The following is a 21469-nucleotide window of genomic DNA, read 5'->3' on the forward strand; positions in this document are numbered from 1 at the left end:
CCCTCTCTCTACATTAGGGGAGGTTTGCGCAATCAAAGTTTATCAGATTGTCTCCCACAAACTTCTAGGCCCATTCATGATTTAGGACATATTACTACTGATCCTGTTTTCAGCGCAGTACTGTATTTACCCTGCATCTTTATTCTAAATTTAGATAATATAAAGATTTTATTCTAAAAATAGCCTTTTGTCCCTTAATTAGGCAGTTATAAAGGCGCTGTTTAATAGCAATTCGATAGTAAAGCTCAATTTGGTAAAAGAAAGTATATTCAGGAACCTTAGATAGAATTAATAAAAATAAAGAGATTTTATGATATAGAATCTCACCAAATAGAAAATTGTGCTGTAAGAGACATTTAAAGTCTGGGAAATGTGATGAGGGTTTACAAATTCTACATCAAGCCATAAATGAGTCAGATTTGTTGCTAATGTGCAAAGTTAAAAATTGTGAAAAATAATTTATTCTTTGAATAGAACTTTTTCAAGTCATACATTTTGTACTGTACAGTGGAAAAATGAGCAGTGGTGCATATTTATGAGGTTTGTTATGCATGTGATAATGGATGATATACAGGATGCAAAAATTTATTCAGCTTACACTTGTCAAAAGTCGAGTATAAAAAATGCTAAAATATGATTATTGTACAGAACTGAGTCATTACAAAAAGAGATGGTTATTCAGTATACTGTAATTCTGCAACTTTATTAACTTCAACGGACTATATTGAGGCAACTACTGGGTAGTTAAATGTAAAATGATCTTTGGAAATTAAAGTTTTTTGCATTGAAAGAAATAATTATATATAACTTTTTATATACAGTATGTTCAAATAAACTAAATGATTAAAACTGTCGAGTATTGCATGCTGTATCTATTCTAGAACACAAAACTGAAAACTTGTCATTCATAATCTCACATATCAAAGTTGTTCTTTAGTATTTACCCATTTTCAGTATCTCATATGAAACATTTATAACGAGTCCTTTTTCAATATTAAACTTACCCGATAATCATGTAGCTGTCAACTCCGTTGCCCGACAGAATTCTATGGAGGGATACGCCAGCTATCACAATACTAGAAGGGGGTGTACTTACCAGCGCCACCTGTGGCCAGGTACTATAGTACTTCTTGTTGACACCTCCTCAATTTTTCCTCTGTCGTGCTTCCGGCAAGACGTTCTGGGATACGCTTATGATCTTCGAGTATTTTCACGGCTTTTGGTGAAGTATTCTCTCAGATTTCGGCTGTCGCTTTACTGGAAAACTTCTATATTAGCTTAGATAGCTATTATTTAGTTCTGATTTAACGGTTAACGATCTTTTGCTTGATTTTGAAACCCCACTTGGCTAACTCTTTTGATTCAAGATGTCTGACATTTCACAAGCCCCCACCCATAGACGATGTAGGTCTTGTAATAGGCGTATTCCGAAGGCCTCGGTAGATCCTCACACCGCTTGTTCTGACTGTAGGGAAAGGCCCTGTCAGTTAGAAGATCGATGTGAGGAATGCGCCGGACTTTCGGAACTTGATTTTGTCCGTCTTCTTAAGTACTCAACCAAGTTAGAGAGAGAGAGAGTTAGGAGGAGTTCTTCTCACTCTTCACTTTTTTCCTCACCTCATGATCCCCTACCTTTTCCTACCCCTGTAGTGGCTACCCCCGAACCTACTATTTGCCCTCAGCCTGATATGTCTGTTGTTTTGCGTGCCATTCAGGCCTTAGGCGATAAAGTAGAGTCAGTGGTAAGTGATCATAAGTCTCTTATGGCCGAAGTCAAGGAACTTAAGGTCAAGAGTGCAGTGGGTGGAATTAGTGCCAGTGCTGTGACGAGTGCTAGTGTCAGTGCAGTGCCAAGTGCTAGTGTCAGTGTCAGTGTGGTGCGTGAGGATACTTCTGTGCGTGCCAGTCGTCCTCCCAGTCTGGGACCTCTTGCAAGCTCCCAAGCCCAGGGGAGAAGCAATGTCGAAGGGCAAAAGGGTTCGGCAGGCCTTGAAGTATCCTCGGTGGTTGCGGGCGTGTCTTCCAGAGACCGTCACTCCCACCTGCAGACGATTGAGCCCGTCTTTTACTCGTCTGCTGAGCATTTGTCAGGGAAGAAACGCTGGACTCAGGTCTCGAGACCACTCAAACGCAGAGTCCAGACCTCAAGAACTCAACCGGGCTGCAGTCATTGGATCAGCTCTGACTCGCCGCAGTCATCAGTTGAATGCACTCCGCCTAAGAGGAGTAAGGTTCTGCCACAACAGATCTCTGCTGTTAAGGCTTTACCTCAGCAGACCTTAGTGTCTGCCGACCCCAAGTTGACTCTACTGCAGTCCATGCAGTCACAACTTGCGGTCTTGATGCGTGAGTGTCAGGCTGAGCAGGTTACACCTCCTCCTGCGATCGCTCCGCCTGACCGCAGTACTGCCTGCCAGGCGTACGATGTTGAGGCTCCTCAGAATACCTTAGCACGTTCTGAGTTTACTGTTTCCAGTGGTGTGCAGCTCCCTCCGCCTTCCTTAAGGCAACCTCAGCAATGGGAACAGGAAGATCATTCCTTACTTCCTCCGCTTCCACTTGCAGTTCCACCAGTGAGGCAACACTCTCTTGAGGTACAACAACCTCTCCCATCCATGAGTCAGTCTCCTCAGCTCTCGCTGCAGCGAGCTCAACCCTCCTCAAGGCAACCACAACACCTTAGCCTTGCGCCTCAGGAGCCTCAACTCGCGAGACAATTACTGTGTTCTGCGCAGCCACTACCTCATCGCTCTCAGCCCACACCTCAGGAACCTCAACTCGTTCCTCAGGAACTTGCTACTGCGCATCCGCCTTCCGCTCAGCAAGCGCAACCCTTGAGTTCAGTCACTCATGCTAGGAGTCAGCCTCCTCCACCCATGCGCCTACCTTCTGCTACTTCTTTTGATCAGCCCTTGCAGTCTGAGCCTCAGGTGTTCCCTCAACAGAGTCTTGAAGAGGAAACCACTAATATTGTTCCAGCTCGTGCTGACTCTGCTGTTCAGCATACCTTTCCGATCTCTTCGCTACACTCTGGTGATGAGGCGTCTGATGATGAGGCGGCACACCTGGATCCCTCATCAGACGTGGATGAATCCAAGTCTTCTCCACCTTCTATTGACTTTCGTAAGGTCTTGGCTCTGTTTAGGGAGGTATACCCAGACCACTTTGTCTCTGCTATTCCCCGCTCTCCGCCATCTGAGTTTTCGCTGGGCATGCAGCCAGCTAAGTCTACCTATACTAAGCTAGTCCTAGCAAGGTCCTCTAAGAGAGCGTTAAGGATCTTAGGGGAGTGGTTGCAGACTAAGCAACACCTTGGAAAGACTTCGTTCATGTTTCCTCCGACTAAGCTCACTTCTAAAGCGGGCGTTTGGTATGCCACAGGAGAGGAACCAGGCTTGGGAGTACCTGCCTCTGCCCAGGCTGACTTCTCAAGTCTGGTAGACTCTCCTCGTAGAACAGCAATGAGGCGCTCTAAGGTTTGCTGGACCTTCTCAGACCTTGATCACTTCCTGAAGGGTGTTTTTAGAGCATTTGAGATGTTCAACTTCCTAGACTGGTGCCTGGGGGCCCTCAGCAAGAAGACCTCCCCTGCGGACAAGGATTCTGCCATGCTATTAATGTCCTGCATGGATAAGGCCATTAGAGATGGATCTGGCGAGCTTGCGTCGATGTTTGTGTCAGGGGTTCTTAAGAAAAGGGAACAGCTATGTACCTTCCTTTCCTCCAGCATTACACCTTGTCAAAGGTCTCAACTCCTTTTCGCTCCGCTCTCGAAGTTCCTCTTCCCCGAAGAGCTGGTTAAGGACTTGTCTGCTGCCCTGATACAAAAGGACACACATGATCTTGTAGCCTCATCGGCTCGTAAGACTAAGGTTGCTACCTCAGTCCCCAGGACTTATCGCACCCCAGTGGCTGATACTCCTGCTACGAGGTTCATACCGCCCTTTCGTGGTAGAGCCCCCAGCCGAGGAAGCTCCCGTCCAGACTCTTCCAGGAGCAAGTCTAGGAAAGGTTCCAAGGCTTCTAAAGGAAAAAACTGACTCTCCGCATCTCCAGACAGCAGTAGGAGCCAGACTCAAGAGCTTCTGGCAAGCCTGGGAAAAGAGAGGTGCAGACGCCCAGTCTGTCAGTTGGCTGAGGGAGGGTTACAGGATTCCATTCTGCCTCAAACCCCCTCTGACCACATCTCCCATCAACCTCTCTCCCAACTACAAAGAAGAGGACAAGAGGCTAGCGTTGCACCAGGAGGTGTCGCTACTTGTGCAGAAGAAGGCAGTGGTTATAGTCCGGGACCATCAATCCCCGGGCTTCTACAACCGTCTCTTTCTGGTGGCCAAGAAGACAGGAGGTTGGAGACCGGTGCTGGACGTCAGCGCGCTCAATGCGTATGTCACCAAGCAGACGTTCACGATGGAGACGACGAAGTCGGTCCTAGCAGCGGTCAGGCAGGAGGACTGGATGGTCTCGTTGGACTTGAAAGATGCCTACTTTCACGTTCCTATTCATCCAGACTCCCAACCTTTCCTGAGATTCGTTTTTGGAAAGGTTGTCTACCAATTCCAAGCCCTGTGTTTTGGCCTAAGCACAGCTCCTATGGTGTTCACGCATCTGATGAGGAATATAGCAAAATTCCTCCACTTATCGGACATCAGAGCCTCCCTCTACTTAGACGACTGGCTGTTGAGAGCCTCCACGAGTCGTCGCTGTCTGGAGAGTCTCAACTGGACTTTGGACTTAATCAGAGAACTGGGTCTGTTAGTCAACATAGAAAAGTCTCAGCTCATTCCCTCCCAATCCATTGTGTACCTGGGAATGGAGATTCGGAGTCAGGATTTTCGGGCTTTTCCATCGGCCCCAAGGATAAGCCAAGCCCTAGATTGCATCATGAGCATGCTGAAGAGGAGCAGTTGCTCGGTGAGACAGTGGATGAGTCTCACAGGGACCCTTTCATCACTGGCCCTGTTCGTCGAGCTAGGGAGACTCCACCTCCGCCCTCTTCAATTCCATCTTGCAGCTCATTGGGACAAGGGTTTGACTCTCGAAGCAGTCTCTATCCCAGTCACCAAAGAGATGAAGACCACTCTCTTGTGGTGGAAGACCAATCTCCTTCTCAGGGAGGGCCTATCGTTGGCTATTCAGACCCCCAATCTTCATCTCTTCTCAGATGCATCGGACTCGGGCTGGGGTGCGACCTTGAACGGACGGGAATGCTCGGGAACGTGGAACGAGGAACAGGGAACGCTCCACATCAACTGCAAGGAGCTACTAGCAGTTCATTTAGCCCTGCTGAACTTCAAGTCCCTCCTGCTAGGCAAGGTGGTGGAGGTGAACTCAGACAACACCACAGCCTTGGCTTACATCTCCAAGCAAGGAGGGACCCATTCGAGGAGCCTATACGAGATCGCAAGGGACCTCCTCATTTGGTCAAGAAGTCAAAACCTCACTTTGGTCACGAGGTTCATTCAGGGCAACATGAACGTCTCAGCAGATCGCCTAAGCAGAAGGAATCAGGTCATTCCCACGGAATGGACCCTCCACAAGAGTGTGTGCAACAGACTTTGGACCTTGTGGGGTCAACCTACCATAGATCTGTTTGCCACCTCCATGACCAAGAGACTTCCGCTGTACTGTTCCCCAGTTCCAGACCCTGCAGCAGTTCATGTGGATGCTTTTCTGCTGAACTGGTCCCATCTCGACCTTTACGCATTCCCACCGTTCAAGATAATAAACAAAGTCCTGCAGAAATTCATCTCGCACGAAGGGACACGGCTGACGCTGGTTGCTCCCCTTTGGCCTGCAAGAGAATGGTTCACAGAGGTACTTCAATGGCTAGTCGACATCCCCAGGACTCTACCTCTAAGAGTGGACCTTCTACGTCAACCTCACGTAGACAGGTTGCACCCAAACCTCCACGCTCTTCGGCTGACTGCCTTCAGACTGTCGAAAGATTCGCTAGAGCTAGAGGCTTTTCGAAGGAGGCAGCCAGTGCGATTGCCAGAGCAAGAAGGGTTTCCACTCGTAGAGTCTACCAATCTAAGTGGGAAGTCTTCCGGAGCTGGTGTAGAGCCAATTCAGTATCCTCTACCAATACCTCTGTGACCCAAATAGCTGACTTCCTATTACATCTTAGGAATGAGAGATCCCTTTCAGCCCCTACGATTAAAGGGTACAGGAGTATGTTGGCTTCAGTTCTCCGCCACAGAGGTTTGGACCTTTCTTCCAACAAGGACCTTCAAGACATCCTTAAGTCTTTTGAGACTTCTAAAGAGCGTCGTCTATCCACTCCAGGCTGGAACCTAGACGTAGTCTTAAGGTTCCTTATGTCACCTAGGTTCGAACCTCTCCAGTCAGCTTCCTTCAAGGACCTTACCCTCAAGACTCTTTTTCTCGTCTGCCTTGCAACAGCTAAGAGAGTCAGTGAGGTTCATGCCTTCAGCAAGAACATTGGTTTCACGACCAAATCTGCAACATGTTCTTTTCAGCTCGGATTCCTAGCAAAGAACGAACTTCCTTCACGTCCTTGGCCTAGATCGTTTGAAATACCTAGCCTCTCCAACATGGTAGGTAACGAACTAGAGAGAGTTCTTTGCCCTGTCAGAGCTCTCAAGTATTATCTTAATAGGTCTAAACCTATTCGAGGACAGTCAGAAGCCTTATGGTGTGCCATCAAGAAACCTTCGAGGCCCATGTCCAAGAACGGGGTTTCGTATTATATAAGGCTTCTGATTAGAGAAGCCCATTCTCACTTAAAGGAGGAAGACCTTGCATTGCTGAAGGTAAGGACCCACGAAGTAAGAGCCGTAGCTACTTCGATGGCCTTTAATAAAAACCGTTCTCTGCAGAGCATAATGGATGCAACCTATTGGAGGAGCAAGTCAGTGTTTGCATCATTTTATCTTAAAGATGTCCAGTCTCTTTACGAGAACTGCTACACCCTGGGACCATTCGTAGCAGCGAGTGCAGTAGTAGGTGAGGGCTCAGCCACTACATTCCCTTAATCCCATAACCTTTTTTTAACCTTTCTCTTGAATGCTTTTATTGTTGTTTTTATGGTTGTTACGGTAGGCTAAGAAGCCTTCCGCATCCTTTTGATTTGGCGGGTGGTCAATTCATTCTTGAGAAGCGCCTGGGTTAGAGGTTGTGTAGAGGTCCTTTAGTAGGGGTTGCAGCCCTATATACTTTAGCACCTTTGAGTTGATTCAGCCTCCAAGAGGAACGCTGCGCTCAGTAAGGAAGACGAACTTAAAAAAGAGGCAGAGTAACGGTTCAATTCGACTTCCTTACCAGGTACTTATTATTTCATTGTTATTTGAGATAACTGTTATATGAAATATGGGATACTTAGCTATCCTTTAATCTTGTACACTGGTTTTCACCCACCCCCCTGGGTGTGAATCAGCTACATGATTATCGGGTAAGTTTAATATTGAAAAATGTTATTTTTATTAGTAAAATAAATTTTTGAATATACTTACCCGATAATCATGATTTAATTGACCCTCCCTTCCTCCCCATAGAGAACCAGTGGACCGAGGAAAAATTGAGGAGGTGTCAACAAGAAGTACTATAGTACCTGGCCACAGGTGGCGCTGGTAAGTACACCCCCTTCTAGTATTGTGATAGCTGGCGTATCCCTCCATAGAATTCTGTCGGGCAACGGAGTTGACAGCTACATGATTATCGGGTAAGTATATTCAAAAATTTATTTTACTAATAAAAATAACATTTTCTTCTTTTGAATTGTATGATAGGTTTTCATAATTATACAATATACTGTATTCTGACAACCCATTAGCACCTGAAGATGAAATTTACTACCAAAAAAAGTACACTATAGAAATTGTAAATTATGCTTTCATTGTAATTAAGGAAGAAATCTTATCTATGTCTATTTTTTCTTTTACAGTACTATGCATCGAATGATGAAAGCAGTGTTGGAGATGTAGCACCTGATCATTTAACTACTGAAGGTTCAAAGACAGAGAGATGACTTCATTCTATTCTTCCTATTTTCTGCTACTTTTGGCAGGTATGAGAATTGTAATCTATATGCATTTATAGATATACTTAAAAAACTTATTAACTCCTACATGAATACAAACCATTGCCCATCTATAGGAATAATACGCCTTTAGTTAAGTTGGCTATGCCCGTTAAAGCTTACCCAGGTGGTGATAGTTAGCTGGAGGGTGGCAGGTAAGCTTGCCTACTCAACTGGTCAACACCTCACACTGTTTTCAGCAGCCGGATAGTACATTACAGACGTACTTCGGAGATCTTTATTTGGTTGTATTGATCCTTTTTTTTTTCTTATAGATAAGTGTGTTGGCAGCTCATCCTGTGCAAGGTATATTTAGAAGGAAAGAAGAATTCAAAGTTGTTTCTCAATAACTGTAGCTGTGACATTTTCTGTGCAAACCTGTCAATATTCACATTCTTGTTCTTGCCAGAGAGCATACCTGTTTTCTGTTTATTCCATTGCTAGTTTGGCTCTGTGATGACCAACCTTAGACATCGATGTGCTTCGTTGAAGGAAGAAGGTTTTACTACCATTCGGTATGAAGGGGAAGGGCACCACCCTCATCTTTAGTGTCTTTCTGATCCTGGAAAGGGGTTAAGGACGTAACACCTAGTTGTGCTGTTTCTTCACTGAGTTCATGTGGTCTCCTCCCTTGTTTGAGTGTCTTCATCAGCCTGTACAACTTGGTAAAAGGCAAACTTCAAGTGGTTCCAGTTTCTCTACCTCAACTTCCTGAGAGTCTTTGCTGCTACTTCTAGATGAGAACAAGTTTAAGATCTCTTCAAGGATTTCTAGGAAGACCAATCAATTGGGCTTGTGTACGCGTAAATCCTGCAATTTCTCTTCCCATAGGAGAGACAGTGCAGGACCAGGACCTTCCCATCTTGTGTAAGTGCCAAAAGTTACCCCATGGCAGGAAGGAACATCTGTGCACTCAACTCTAAGAGGGATCTGTGTACTTGGTATGTGTATTAAGACACCTTTTATCTGTGCTCGGTCTCATACCTGGAGAAGTAAGTACCAACAGTTGTCTCATAGCAGGAAGAAACATCAGTACGAGCTACTCTTATACAGAGCAGAGGACATACGCTACCGGTCGGGATGAAAGGGACCCTCCTTTTTTTCTCTTCCTGGCCGATCTCTCTATTTATTTTGGGAAAAAGGGGAAGCAGTGCATGCCAAGAGTTGCCCCTCAGTGGGAAGAAACATTGGTATGCACCGCTTCTGCACTTTAGTTAGGTCTAGTACCGAATGCAATGACCTTGACCAAACACTGCTACTTCACCCGATGAAGAAGTCGTCTAAGATGACTGATCAGCACAGCTGTGTCTCTCCAATGAGATCTACTTGTGTACATGAGGACGGTATGTACCAGATGGAGATCATACCCAATTCCAATCATTACATGGTAAAGGTGTTCACATGCCTGTTACCAGCAGTCAGTCAAATTTGAGATCAAGCCCTTGTACCCTGTACCAACCGTGTTTCACACAATTGTACATAATTCCTTTTGTATATATTATGGTTGTATCTTCGCTCTTCCCTCGCACTTAAACGAACATGAAAATTCAAGTCTGGTTTTTCCTCTGTGATTTTGTCTGTCTTGTGAACTTGTCATGTCCTGTTGCCTTGAGGTTTTGTATATAAGGAGAGTGTTCCACAACAATATAACTCAGTCGTTTCCAATGTGCCTTTGATTTCACAACTCCTCTCTCGGCCCGTCACATTGGTGACCCCGGAAGTCGACTCGCTTCCACCGCCTTCCACCCCCACCCCCTCGCCCCTCCATCGTTGGTACTATGACGGACTCTATGGCAGTTGGCGCTACGGCCTCTCCATTCAAACTTTCATCGTTTGCCAGCGGAGAGGAGTTTGCTTGGTTTCAGCGCGCAGAAGTCCAGTTTCGTATCGGGCGTGACTCGCTCAACCACCAAAGCGGATTATGTTCTCGCGGCGATACCCGAGGACACCTTCCCAGAAATATCCGACTGGCTTTGTGAACAAGGAGACACCCCAATAGCGTATGACGACCTCAAATCATACCTTCTGCAACAGTACTCGCCGTCACCAGCCGCCCGTATAGCAAAGCTTTTTCAGCTCTCGCAACAACCGTTGGGGGACCAAAGGGCTTCGCTTGCCCTCAGGGAAATGACCAGTATTGCTCGCCTTCAACCTGCCGCAGACGGCTCTCCTCGTGAGGTGAACCTACTCCGTGCCCTTTGGATACGCCGTTTACCTGAACCTGTGCGCGCTGCCATACCCGATGTCGATAGTTTACCCATAAAGGACTTGATGACCAAAGCCGACGCCCTTATGGACAGCCACTTCAAGACCTCCATCAACGCCTCCACCCCTGACGACGAGGATGCCTATTCAACGTACACCGAAGCTGACATGAATGCCGTAGGACATACACGCCTACCCCGTGACGTGCCGAAGCGGCGACAAAGCCGCCCACCACCCACCAATCGCTCGCGCCCCAACGAACAACTTCTACAGCCACTTACTACCTCCCATCTACCGCAGTTTTGCTACTACCACTTCAGATTCGGGGCAACCGCGAAGAAATGTGCCAAAGATTGTCAGTGGCCAAAAAACGTGTAAGTAGGCCATCGCTTGTGGCGGTGGCCTCCCATGTTTCTAATCTTTTCTTTTTACAGGATGCAGGAACGGGCGTGCGATTTTTGGTAGACACGGGTGCTTGTCGTTCTCTTTTGCCAAGGAAACTCTTCAAGGCACAACGTAGTCTGTCTACATCTGCCGACGTCCGCTTGGTAGCTGCCAACGGATCTGCGATACCCACCTACGGTTACGAGAGCCTCACATTATCGTTCGGAAACGGTAAATTCAATTGGAAGTTTCTCGTTGCTGACGTCACAATGCCAATCCTCGGTGCGGATTTCCTCTCTCATTTCCACCTTCTGGTCGATGTCGCCCACTGACGATTGGTCAACGCGGACTCGTACTTGTCGACACCTCTTCAACCCGCCCCCTCTAACCTCGCTCTCCACATCAGCGCACCCACGGATGCCTACGCCCACCTCCTCACGTCGTACCCGGAAGTTTTCCGTCCAGAACTTCGCCAAACGCCGACGGTTCCTGCTAAGCACGGTATTTATCACCATATCAAGACGACGGGACCCCCAGTCTTCGCAAAATTCAGACGTCTGGCACCGGAACGATTGGCAGCCGCCAAACAGACGTTCGCCGAAATGGAGAAAATGGGCCTTTGCCAAAAGGCCTCCAGCCCATGGTCGTCACCCTTACACATCGTTCTGAAGAAAGACGGCTCCCTCCGTCCGTGCGGGGATTACAGGCGCCTGAACATGCAAACAGAACCGGATCACTACCCCCTCCCAAACATTGCCGATGTAACCTCCTACCTGCACAAAGCAAAGGTTTTCTCTACGCTTGACCTCCTGAAGGGGTATTATCAGGTGCCTATGAACCCAGAAGACATCCCCAAGACTGCCATCACCACTCCGTTTGGTACATACACCTTCAATTACTCCTGTTTTGGCCTTCGTAATGCTGGGGCAACGTTTCAACGTCTCATGGATGGCATCTTAGGGGACCTCCCTTTCTGTGTATGTTATGTGGACGACATACTTGTGTTCTCCTCCTCAAAAGAGGAACACCTCCGTCACCTGCGCATCGTGCTCGACCGCCTGCAACAAAACGGCCTTGTAGTCCGGTACGACAAGTGTACCTTTGGCGCCAACGAAGTGTCGTTCTTAGGGCACCGTATCACTCCTGAAGGAGTCCATCCCCTCCCTGAGAAGGTAGCAGCCGTTCAGAATTTCCCCACGCCCTCGACCGTCAAAGCTCTGCAGGAATTCTTGGGCATGATCAACTATTATCACCGCTTTCTGCCAGCCATTGCCGCCACTCTTGCTTCCCTCTACGCCTCCCTCAAGGGCAAGCCAAAGGACCTGAAGTGGGGTCCCCTTCAAGAAGCGGCCTTCTGCAATGCAAAGAAGGCCCTATCAACTGCTGCGGCTCTCACTTTTCCTATCCCACACGCCCCTCTCCTTCTCTCCACCGATGCCAGCGACGTCGCTATTGGTGCAGTACTCGAGCAGGTGGTCAAAGGCTCGCCCCGCCCATTGGCCTTCTTCAGCAGAAAACTGTCCAAGGCAGAATCGGGTTATTCTACCTTCGATCGAGAATTGCTGGCGGTGCACCTGGCTGTCCGTCACTTTCGCCATTTCTTAGAAGGTACGCCCTTCGTCATTCGCACAGACCACATGCCTCTGGTGCACGCCTTCACTCGACAGTCTGACACCTGGTCCGCCCGTCAACGCCGACATCTCTCCGCCGTGGCTGAATACAATTGCACCCTCCTATACGTCCCTGGGAAAATGAATCCCGTTGCCGATGCCCTGTCAAGAAACACGTTGGCTGCCGTTCAACTGGGATTGGATTACAACGCCCTGGCTGAAGCCCAACGACAGGATCCAGAGTATCAAGCTTGTAGGACATCCTGCACGTCCCTCTGTTGGGAGGATTTTCCCCTCGAAAACTCCAACACCACCCTCCTCTGTGACGTCAGTACTGGTAGACCGCGACCTTGGATTCCTGCTTCCATGCGCCGACAGGTGTTTGATTTCATCCACGGCCTTTCACATCCCTCGTGCCGTTCTACTGCACAGCTGCTGAAGGCAAAGTTCATTTGGCACGGCATTTCTAAGGATGCTAAGGATTGGGTCCGTGCCTGTACTTCTTGCCAAACTTCCAAAGTACATCGACACACGGATTCAGGAGTGGGCACCTTTCCTCAACCTCAGCGTCGTTTTGCACACATTTACGTCGACGTTGTAGGCCCCCTACCCACATCACAAGGACATCGTTACCTGTTTACCGTCATCGACCGCTCCACTCGTTGGCCTGAAGCCATTCCCATGGAAACTGCAACGTCCGCCTCATGTACATCTGCCTTACTCTCTGGATGGATTTCAAGATTCGGTATCCCTGAGCATATTACTTCTGACAGGGGAACCACTTTCACCTCTCAATTATGGACGTCATTAGCGAATCTCCTGGGCATCACCCTACATCACACAACGGCCTACAACCCCGCTGCCAATGGAATGGTTGAACGTTTTCATCGCACCCTCAAAGCAGCTTTGATGTCCCGCTGCAAGGATTGCAACTGGTTTACTCAGCTTCCCTGGGTCCTCCTTGGACTAAGGACCACTCCCAAAGACGCCCTCGACGTCTCGGCAGCCGAAATGGTGTATGGCGACCCGTTGGTCGTCCCTGCCGAGTTTTTTCCTTCTACAACCTCCTCCGACGATCTCCAGCGCATACGTCACGTCGTGGGAAAATTTACTCCGTGCCGCCAGACTTACAAGCCCCCAGCGAAGCATCACATACCAACGGACTTGCACTCTGCAACGCACGTCTTCTTGTGCAACGACACCAGCAAGCCACTGTTAACGCCCCCTTACACGGGACCTTACCTTGTGATCCGACGCAGTCCGAAAGCATTCCTCCTAAACATTCGGGGCAAAGAAGACTGGGTCTCCATTGATCGTCTAAAACCTGCTTATCTTCTGCCAGATGACCCGCCTACAGTTCGCCTCTCTAGATCAGGGCGCCCTATTTAACATGTACAGTATGTCATTTTTAGGGGGGGAGCCATGTACCAACCGTGTTTCACACAATTGTACATAATTCCTTTTGTATATATTATGGTTGTATCTTCGCTCTTCCCTCGCACTAAAACGAACATGAAAATTCAAGTCTGGTTTTTCCTCTGTGATTTTGTCTGTCTTGTGAACTTGTCATGTCCTGTTGCCTTGAGGTTTTGTATATAAGGAGAGTGTTCCACAACAATATAACTCAGTCGTTTCCAATGTGCCTTTGATTTCACAACTCCTCTCTCGGCCCGTCACAACCCTCTTTCCTGTCATCACAACACTTCCTTAAATGATCTCTCCTTCATACAAGCAGTGTGAGAACGTATGCATACTATTTCAACCCGTAACCGAGATAGCTCTGCATACTCAAGGATTCCCTGTTCACAGTCTCCATGTCCACAGACTTTGTGTTCGCTCTCATCTGTTCCTGTATTTTTTTCCTAGCCTGTTGCCGAGCCTTCGGATGTGATGCCTGGCACCCCGAAGTGAAGAAAGACAGTCACTCAAACACAACAATCTGTCAGGCAACACATTGACCAATTCATCTTCATGGTTTTGTATGAGGAGCAGCGCTGTGCAAAACCGGAAGGCTACCTGAAAGGTGTGTCAGTACAAGATACAGATGCTCACGCTCTTGCTACCAGTGCTGGGTCTCATGTGAGACCGAGCGCAAGTATTGCTGGCACTGGGAAATTCCCGGGAGCCTTAATTAGCAGCAAGCAATCTCCCATTCCATCTGGTTTCAGTGGAACAGGAGGTATGAGACAATCTTCCCTGGTGGCTGAATGACTAAAACTTCACCAAGGGAGTTCCACCCAATTCCCCACATGTGGAGATACTTCTCTGTACATACGCTTCTAAGAGGGGTTGGGCGCACACATGAAGGGCCAATTATCCCTTGAGAGGGACAATGATATGACAATTAATGCTTCTGCTAGGTGTCACATGAATCCTATCATTGGATGTAGGAGTGTGTGTTCTCGTACCATGTACAGAAAACCATTGCTGGTAGGGTTGGGTTTTTGGACAGTGCTGCTCCTCTCACAAAATCATGATGAGGAATGGTCAATTTCCTTTGAGACTCGGCCCAATCAATCATCCTGTCTTTGTAACTAATTCCACTCCTTCGAGATGCACATCTGAAAGCTCAACAGTAGGCAAGGAACAAGTGAGGTGATAGGGAAAGGGGAATGCATTTGCCTTAGTTCCCTCTTGTCAATCTGGGCTAGTGAAGAGAAAGACATCTCCCTTCCTCCTTGCCTCCTGTAAGTTTTCTTGGTTGCAGAATTAGCAGGAAATGGCGAAACTTCTTCCTGATGGGAATGAAAGCATGAATGCAATGTGGACTCTCTAGAAATGCAAGCATATGCAAAAAGGTCAAGTGAGGTTACCTTCTTTGACTGAAACCTGAAGACAAGTGGGAAAGCCCCTTGTCGCTATAGGGTGAAGATACCAATCACCTGGAGAATGAGCATTTTTCCGATTGTGTGGCTCTTGATCGCATGATTCCCACTTACGGTTGCCATTCGCATGATTCCCGATCAAAGCTACCGATCACATGATTGCCAGTTGCATGGTAGCTGATCGTATGATTGTCAGTTACATGATGACTGGTTCTCGATCTCTGCTATCTACCATATGGCTCTTGATCAGGATCAATCCATGGGAAACGATAATCATGGAGAACAAGCTATGTGAAACATTTATTACTGGTAGAGAGCACAATTGGAATGTTGCTGGGAAGATGAAACACAAAAATAAAGAGCACAACAAACTAGATGCTCAAAGTTCTGTGATCCAAATGTCACCGAAAAACATATGCGAAGTGTCTGATTGTGTAGTGTCAAACAAGCATGGTGAATGCCAGAACCTACATATCAATCTGTTGCTAATGCAAGTGGCATTCCTAGAACTACAAAACACAAACTGTAGGATTTAAGTGGTTCCTACCTCCTTACATGACTGGGTCTTCATGCTATCTGGGGATCGCTGGTGACCGACCTGTTTGCCTCACTGCCTAACAGGAAACTCATGGTGCTCTGGTCCTCCATTCCTGATACATTGGCAGTGTTCGAAGATGTTTTTCAACCCCCTTTTCGACAATTTGGATATATGTTTCCTCTCGTCTGCTAGGTTTACTGATTAATCAACAGGGTCGAAAATTTTGTATCTCAGGAAGACCCTGTTGACTCTCAGGAGGGCCCTCGTGTGACTGCTTGCGTGTGGGTTACATTGTCACTCCCTCGAGAAGAGAAATGGTCGGAGTAACGCAACCGCAACTCTTATCAATCGGTGTTTAGGACTTCTCCATCCAAAAAGGAGAACTGAAGTGTGAAGCCCTTCCATCCTAACTAGAACTGTGTGATGATTAAAGGAGTGCTCTCAGGTCTCCTCTGCATTATCTCTTCATCTCTCACGGTCGTCTTATTCTTCGTCTTAGGCGAAGGGAGTCACTGGGCTTCCTGGTCAACACTTTCATAGGAAGAGAAATGGTAGAAGTCATGCACTTGAACACAACTTGTATTGATTGGTCTTCTAGGACTTCTTCATCCATAAAGGGTGAAGCCTTTCCATCCCAACCTGCAGTGTAGGAAAAGATGAAGGTGAAGCAGAAGTGGAGGTGGAACCTGAAGTTCTTCTAATGCGGCATCTATTACAGGCAAACGTTGATAACACTCCAACAAGAAAAGAGATTCTAGGAACTTTATGAAGAGACAGCACCCCAATGCAATACATCACTGTTGACAAGAAGGGTGGCATCCTCCCTCCCCTTCAGCTCGGAGGTATCAGACATTCCTTCCCACTCAGGAGGTAATAAACAGCAACAAAAAGGCTGTCAAACAGGAACAAGAAAGTGTATTTCAGCAGGTTACACAGGCAGTCAGGTGTAGTTATAAGGAAAACTACAAAACCTTTCTTCTCTCTTAATATCCCTTGAACGGAACGAAATGCCAACTATTATTCAAAACTAAAAACAAGAGATTAAAACAGCCAGTGGACGGCACTGGGAGCACGTCTGTACTCTTCAGCGGCTGAAAAAAAAGTGGCTACTCAGTGTACTTGAGGAGGCTGGGGTTCCCCCGTATGCGCGAGTAATCACTGACCTCATTATGAATTTTAACAGCTGAGTTCCAGCTATGCTGAATACATAATCCTAATAAAAGACTAGGATTTGTATTTGTGTAGGTTTAAATGAAGGCAGAACCAATCCTCAAGTGAATCAAAGTTAGTTCCAGGAAAATCACAAAAAAAAAAAAAAAAAAAAAAAAAAAAGATCCCAAGAAGGATAAGATATCCAATGTTTGTATGGAGGGGTGATCACTTCCAAGCAACACAAACAAACACCTTCTCCTCCTTTCCTACTCACCATCTACCACTCTCCTTACTATACTACATGTAAAGTGAAGTTCGTGTTAATGTTTTCCATATTTATTCTTTTATTCTATAATAAGAATTGCATCTTTTTCTTATTTTTGGTATGCTTTCATATACTGTACTGCATTGTAATATTGTAAGCTTTTCATAGGAAAGGCCCATTATAGGATTATCCTTGGATGGGAAGTCAAATAATGTTTTTCCAACTATGGTTGCAGCTTTGCTAGTAATAATACAGTAATAATGATAACAAGAGCAATCAGAGATTTCTGACTGCCACCAAAAGTTAATGGAGTCATCCATCGCTTAAGAGCTATGTGTTGTGGAAATTTCATCAAAATCCATCTATTTATTTTGACGTTATCTTTCAAAATGGTGAAAAATTCAAATCCAAATCATCCCCAAAACTTGATGGAGTCGTCCATAACCTAAGATCTATCTTTGGTGAAAATTTTTTTTAAATCCATCTAGTAGTTTTGACATACAGTAATCCTGTTCACAAACAGACAAAAACAAGAGCAATCAGAGATTTCTGACCTTTTCCAAAGGTTATTGGAGTCGTCCATGGCCTAAGATCTTATCTGTGGTGGAAAATTTGTCAAAATCCGTCAAATTGTTTTTACATTTATGAAATGGCATAAAATAGAAATCCAGATCTGAATCTTTTCCAAATTTAATGGGGTTGTCCATGACCTAAGATCTATTTGTGGTGAAAATTTCGTCAAAGTCTGTAGAGTAGTTATGACGTACAGTAATCCTATCCACAGACAGACGCACAGCAGACTGATAAATTAACTGACTTGATTTTATAGTATAACTTCCTTGAAAGAGGCAAAAATGCAAATCCGGATGTAGAATCCAGATCCAGATTCAAATCATCTCCAAAATTTAATGGCGTTTGTCCATGTCCTAAGATCTATTTGTGGTGAAAATTTTGTCAAAGTATGTAGAGTAGTTTTTCAATATTTAACTTAGCCGGTGATTATAATAGCTGCAACTCTGTTGCCCGACAGACAACTCTACGGTAAAAACTCGCCAGCGATCGCTACACAGGTTGCGGGTGTGCCCAACAGCGCCATCTGTCGTCCAGATACCCAGTACTCAATGTAAACAAAGACTCAATTTTCTCTCTGTCGAGCTATCGACAAGACGTACTTACTCGCTGTTGCTAAACTTGAGTTTTTTCACAACTAATTGGTGAAGTACTTTATTCTAGTTTTGAGCTTTCGCTATGCAGGTGTTTTGTCTTCATCTTAAATCTTGAACTCGTTTTGGATAGATTTAATTATGGTGACAAAGAGAGTATGGACTTTCTTTCACTTTTAAATGGCCGACCCTTCCCTTAGACGGAAGTGTGTTTAGGCTTTTAGTAATTATCTTATCACGTTATAGATTTTCCTCTATATATTTTATATCTCTCCGCCTTTATTAGGCCTCTTCGATTAACTTTCCATTTATTATAAACATATAAAAATAATTTTAATGTTTTGTTTATATAGACCTTTCCTGAGAGTAGGCGGTCCTAACTTGGAAACCGAAGTTAATCAACGTTGAGCTCTTTATATCGTAATTAGCTTTTAAAGAGCTAAGGATTTAAAACTTTTTTAAATGTAATATTTTATGAAAGAATTTCTTTGATAGTCTTCGTACTGTTTCAAAGATGAACTAACGTTTAGTTTATTTATGCTACGCAGTTGTTGACGTTCAGGACGTTCAACATGCGCTCTATCGTTACGATAGAGAGAGAGTGTATCATGGTTTCACTTTGCAGTAAGAGTAAATCGATTCTGACGTTTTGTTCATTCTTTCTTAGCTTAAATGTTTTAAATTCTATTTTAAAGGAACTTTTTATTTGAAAAACCTTTCAGTTTTTTCCTTTAGTCAAATAACATGTTTTTTTTGACGAAATATAATTGGGCTCTCCTCTTAGGTGCGAAATCAAGAGAGAAAGAGAGAGAGAGATAGAGACGGAAGAAGAGAGAGGAGAGAAAACGTTCCGTTCAAGCGGGTAACGTTGTTCTCGAGTTACTCTCGTCCCTAGTCGCTGTACGGGGAGGAAGGATAAAACGTTTTTAGTTTTTTATTCTCGTCCCCAGGCTATGAGAGATTGAAAACGTAGTTATATGAACTAGTGTTTAGTCTTTCCCAGCCACTGATTTTTTTATCTTAAAATATGTTTTCTGTTTTTTGCTGGTATTAATGAGCTTGCATTATACGACTGATTTCGCAATTACTACCTTTTAATGAAGGGTAGAATTGCGTGTTTCAGGTAGAAATAAGTGCAAAACAGAAAATCGAAGTGATAAAGTGATATGCGCAAAGTGTTACAGTGTTGCGTCCAAGGCGCAAAGTGTTACAGTGTTGCGTCCGAGGGTTCGTCTGTTCGTGCCTGTCGTTCACCTAGTCCGGGACCTCTTACATGCTCCCAAGCCCAGGGGAGAAGTAATGTCAAACGACTTATGGGTTCGAGAGGCCTTGACCAACGAACAGACGTTTTCCCTCTATGGTATCGGGTGTATCTTACCAAGATCTCCCCTACCATAAGACGAGAGAGACGTTGTTTCTCCTCGTCATCCGAAAGCTTTTCGCATAAGAAACCTGTCACAAGGTTTCGAAGCCCTTAAGCGAAAGTCAGTCCTTTCAGGACAGGTCCAGCGTCCTGGTTACAACCATTAGGACAGCTCTGACCCTATGCAGTCATCGGATAACTGCTCGCCGCCTAACAAAAGCGTAACACAGACTCCGAGAGTCTTTTTTTGTAGGCAAAGTGTTGCGGTCACAGACGTTACCCTCGTCTCTTACCACAACCATTTCCGTTGATCCTTAATGGGTTGTATGGCAAGACATGCAGTATATGCTTGCCTCCCTTATGGAAGACTATTCTGCCGATTAGTCCGTTGAGTCTAGCCGTTTATCTCATCGATATCCTGGCTTTCAGCCAACCTAACGTTCCTTTGTGCTTACTGTTGACGTTGGCGTAGCTTAGTCACGTCAGTCAGGTTGTTTAGAACCACACTCGATGCGGTCTCGTGTGGTTTTTCAGCCGCATTTGGACGTTAGGCCACTTGCTGATGCTCCTGTTGACGTTCAAGACGTTCACTAACAATCGGAGTTGACTTGTTTTGACGCTGTGCGTCAACCTCCGCATTCTAGAGTTGTTTTGACTGCTCGGTCTAGGCAGTCAAAGCAGTCTCGAGTGGACGCTGTGCGTCCTCACGCACCTGTTGTGGTTGACAGTTCAGTTGTTGACAGTTCACAGACTGTCAAGCAGTTACATGACGTTGCGTTCTGGTCCGCTACTAATGCACCAGTGAGTGTGGACTCTGCTTGTAAAGCATTGCCACCACGGTAGGTCTCTCCCTTGCTTGAGACTCAGCTTTTATCGGACAAGGTTCCTGTAGATGAGGAAGTTGCTGTTCTCCCTCCTACTGATATTCCCTTGAGGACTCTGTCAGATGGAGAGGAGCCTAAAGCTGCTTAGCCTCCTATGGACTTTAATTAAATCATGATGATTTTTTTTAAGGATCTTTGTCCGGATCTTTTTGTAACTGCTGCTCCTCGTTCGCCTAAACGTCAGAGCTTACACTAGGCCTAGCTACTTCGAAGCCGTTGTTTTTAAGCTAGTGCTCTCTCGCTCTCCTAGAGAGCGTTACGTTGGCTAGGCGACTGGTTTTTCACCAGGAGGAGTTTGGGGGATACAGCCTTTGCTTTCCCTTCTTTTAAACTGGTTTATAGAGCGAGAGTCTGATATGACACGAGAGAAGTTCTCGGCTTGGGAGTTCATGCCTCTGCCCAGATAGACTTCTCAATTCTCGTAGACTCTCCCTGGTGCCTGGCCAGGAGACGCTCCAAGTTGTTTACAGGTCAACTTCACAGCTGTTTTCGAGCCTTTGAAGTTTTGCTGTACAATTATGTCACGCATAACAAGGCTTTCAGGGATGGTAAACGGTACCGCCTCAGTCGCTAACCCCGTCTGTTGCCACACCTGCTCCCGTAGACCCTAAATGGGCTTTGCTGCAAGACATGCAGTCCAAGCTTGCGTCCTTGATAGAGGACTTTAATGCGGAGAAGGTTGCTACCGAACCTTCTGGCCAACAACCTTCCAACCGGTCGGTTGTGCGCCCTGTTGACGCTGAGGTAACCTACTCGCGTCTGCCAGTTGAGTGGTTCCTCCACCGATGCGACCCAGTGTGGGTTGCCAGCCGCACGTTGACGTTAAGCGACGCTCGGAGGTGGTTGTTGACGTTCAGGACGTTCAACAACCAGCAGAGGTGACTTGTTTTGACGCAGTGCGTCAACCTCAGCAACCCGGTAGGGTGTTGACTGCACAACCCAGACGGTCTAGACAGTCTCGGGTTGACGCTGTGCTTCCTCGCGCACCCATGGTTGTTGACAGTTCACAGACTGTGCAGCAGTTCCATGATATTGCGTC

General features: G+C 46.1%; 1 protein-coding gene across 3 annotated transcripts in view; it reads left to right on the forward strand.

The window, feature by feature from the left end:
• The window catches only part of Ids (iduronate 2-sulfatase), a 135498-nt gene that overhangs the window by 20841 nt on the left and 93188 nt on the right, over positions 1 to 21469 (forward strand). For all 3 annotated transcript variants that reach the window (XM_068347113.1, XM_068347114.1, XM_068347115.1), the window contains exon 2: positions 7907 to 8029. In XM_068347113.1, coding sequence (XP_068203214.1) covers positions 7987 to 8029 — 43 coding nt within the window. In that variant the 5' untranslated portion in view covers positions 7907 to 7986. The remainder of the gene's footprint in view (positions 1 to 7906; positions 8030 to 21469) is intronic.

Source organism: Palaemon carinicauda, chromosome 23 (assembly GCF_036898095.1).
Source record: "Palaemon carinicauda isolate YSFRI2023 chromosome 23, ASM3689809v2, whole genome shotgun sequence".
Taxonomy (NCBI): domain Eukaryota; kingdom Metazoa; phylum Arthropoda; class Malacostraca; order Decapoda; family Palaemonidae; genus Palaemon; species Palaemon carinicauda.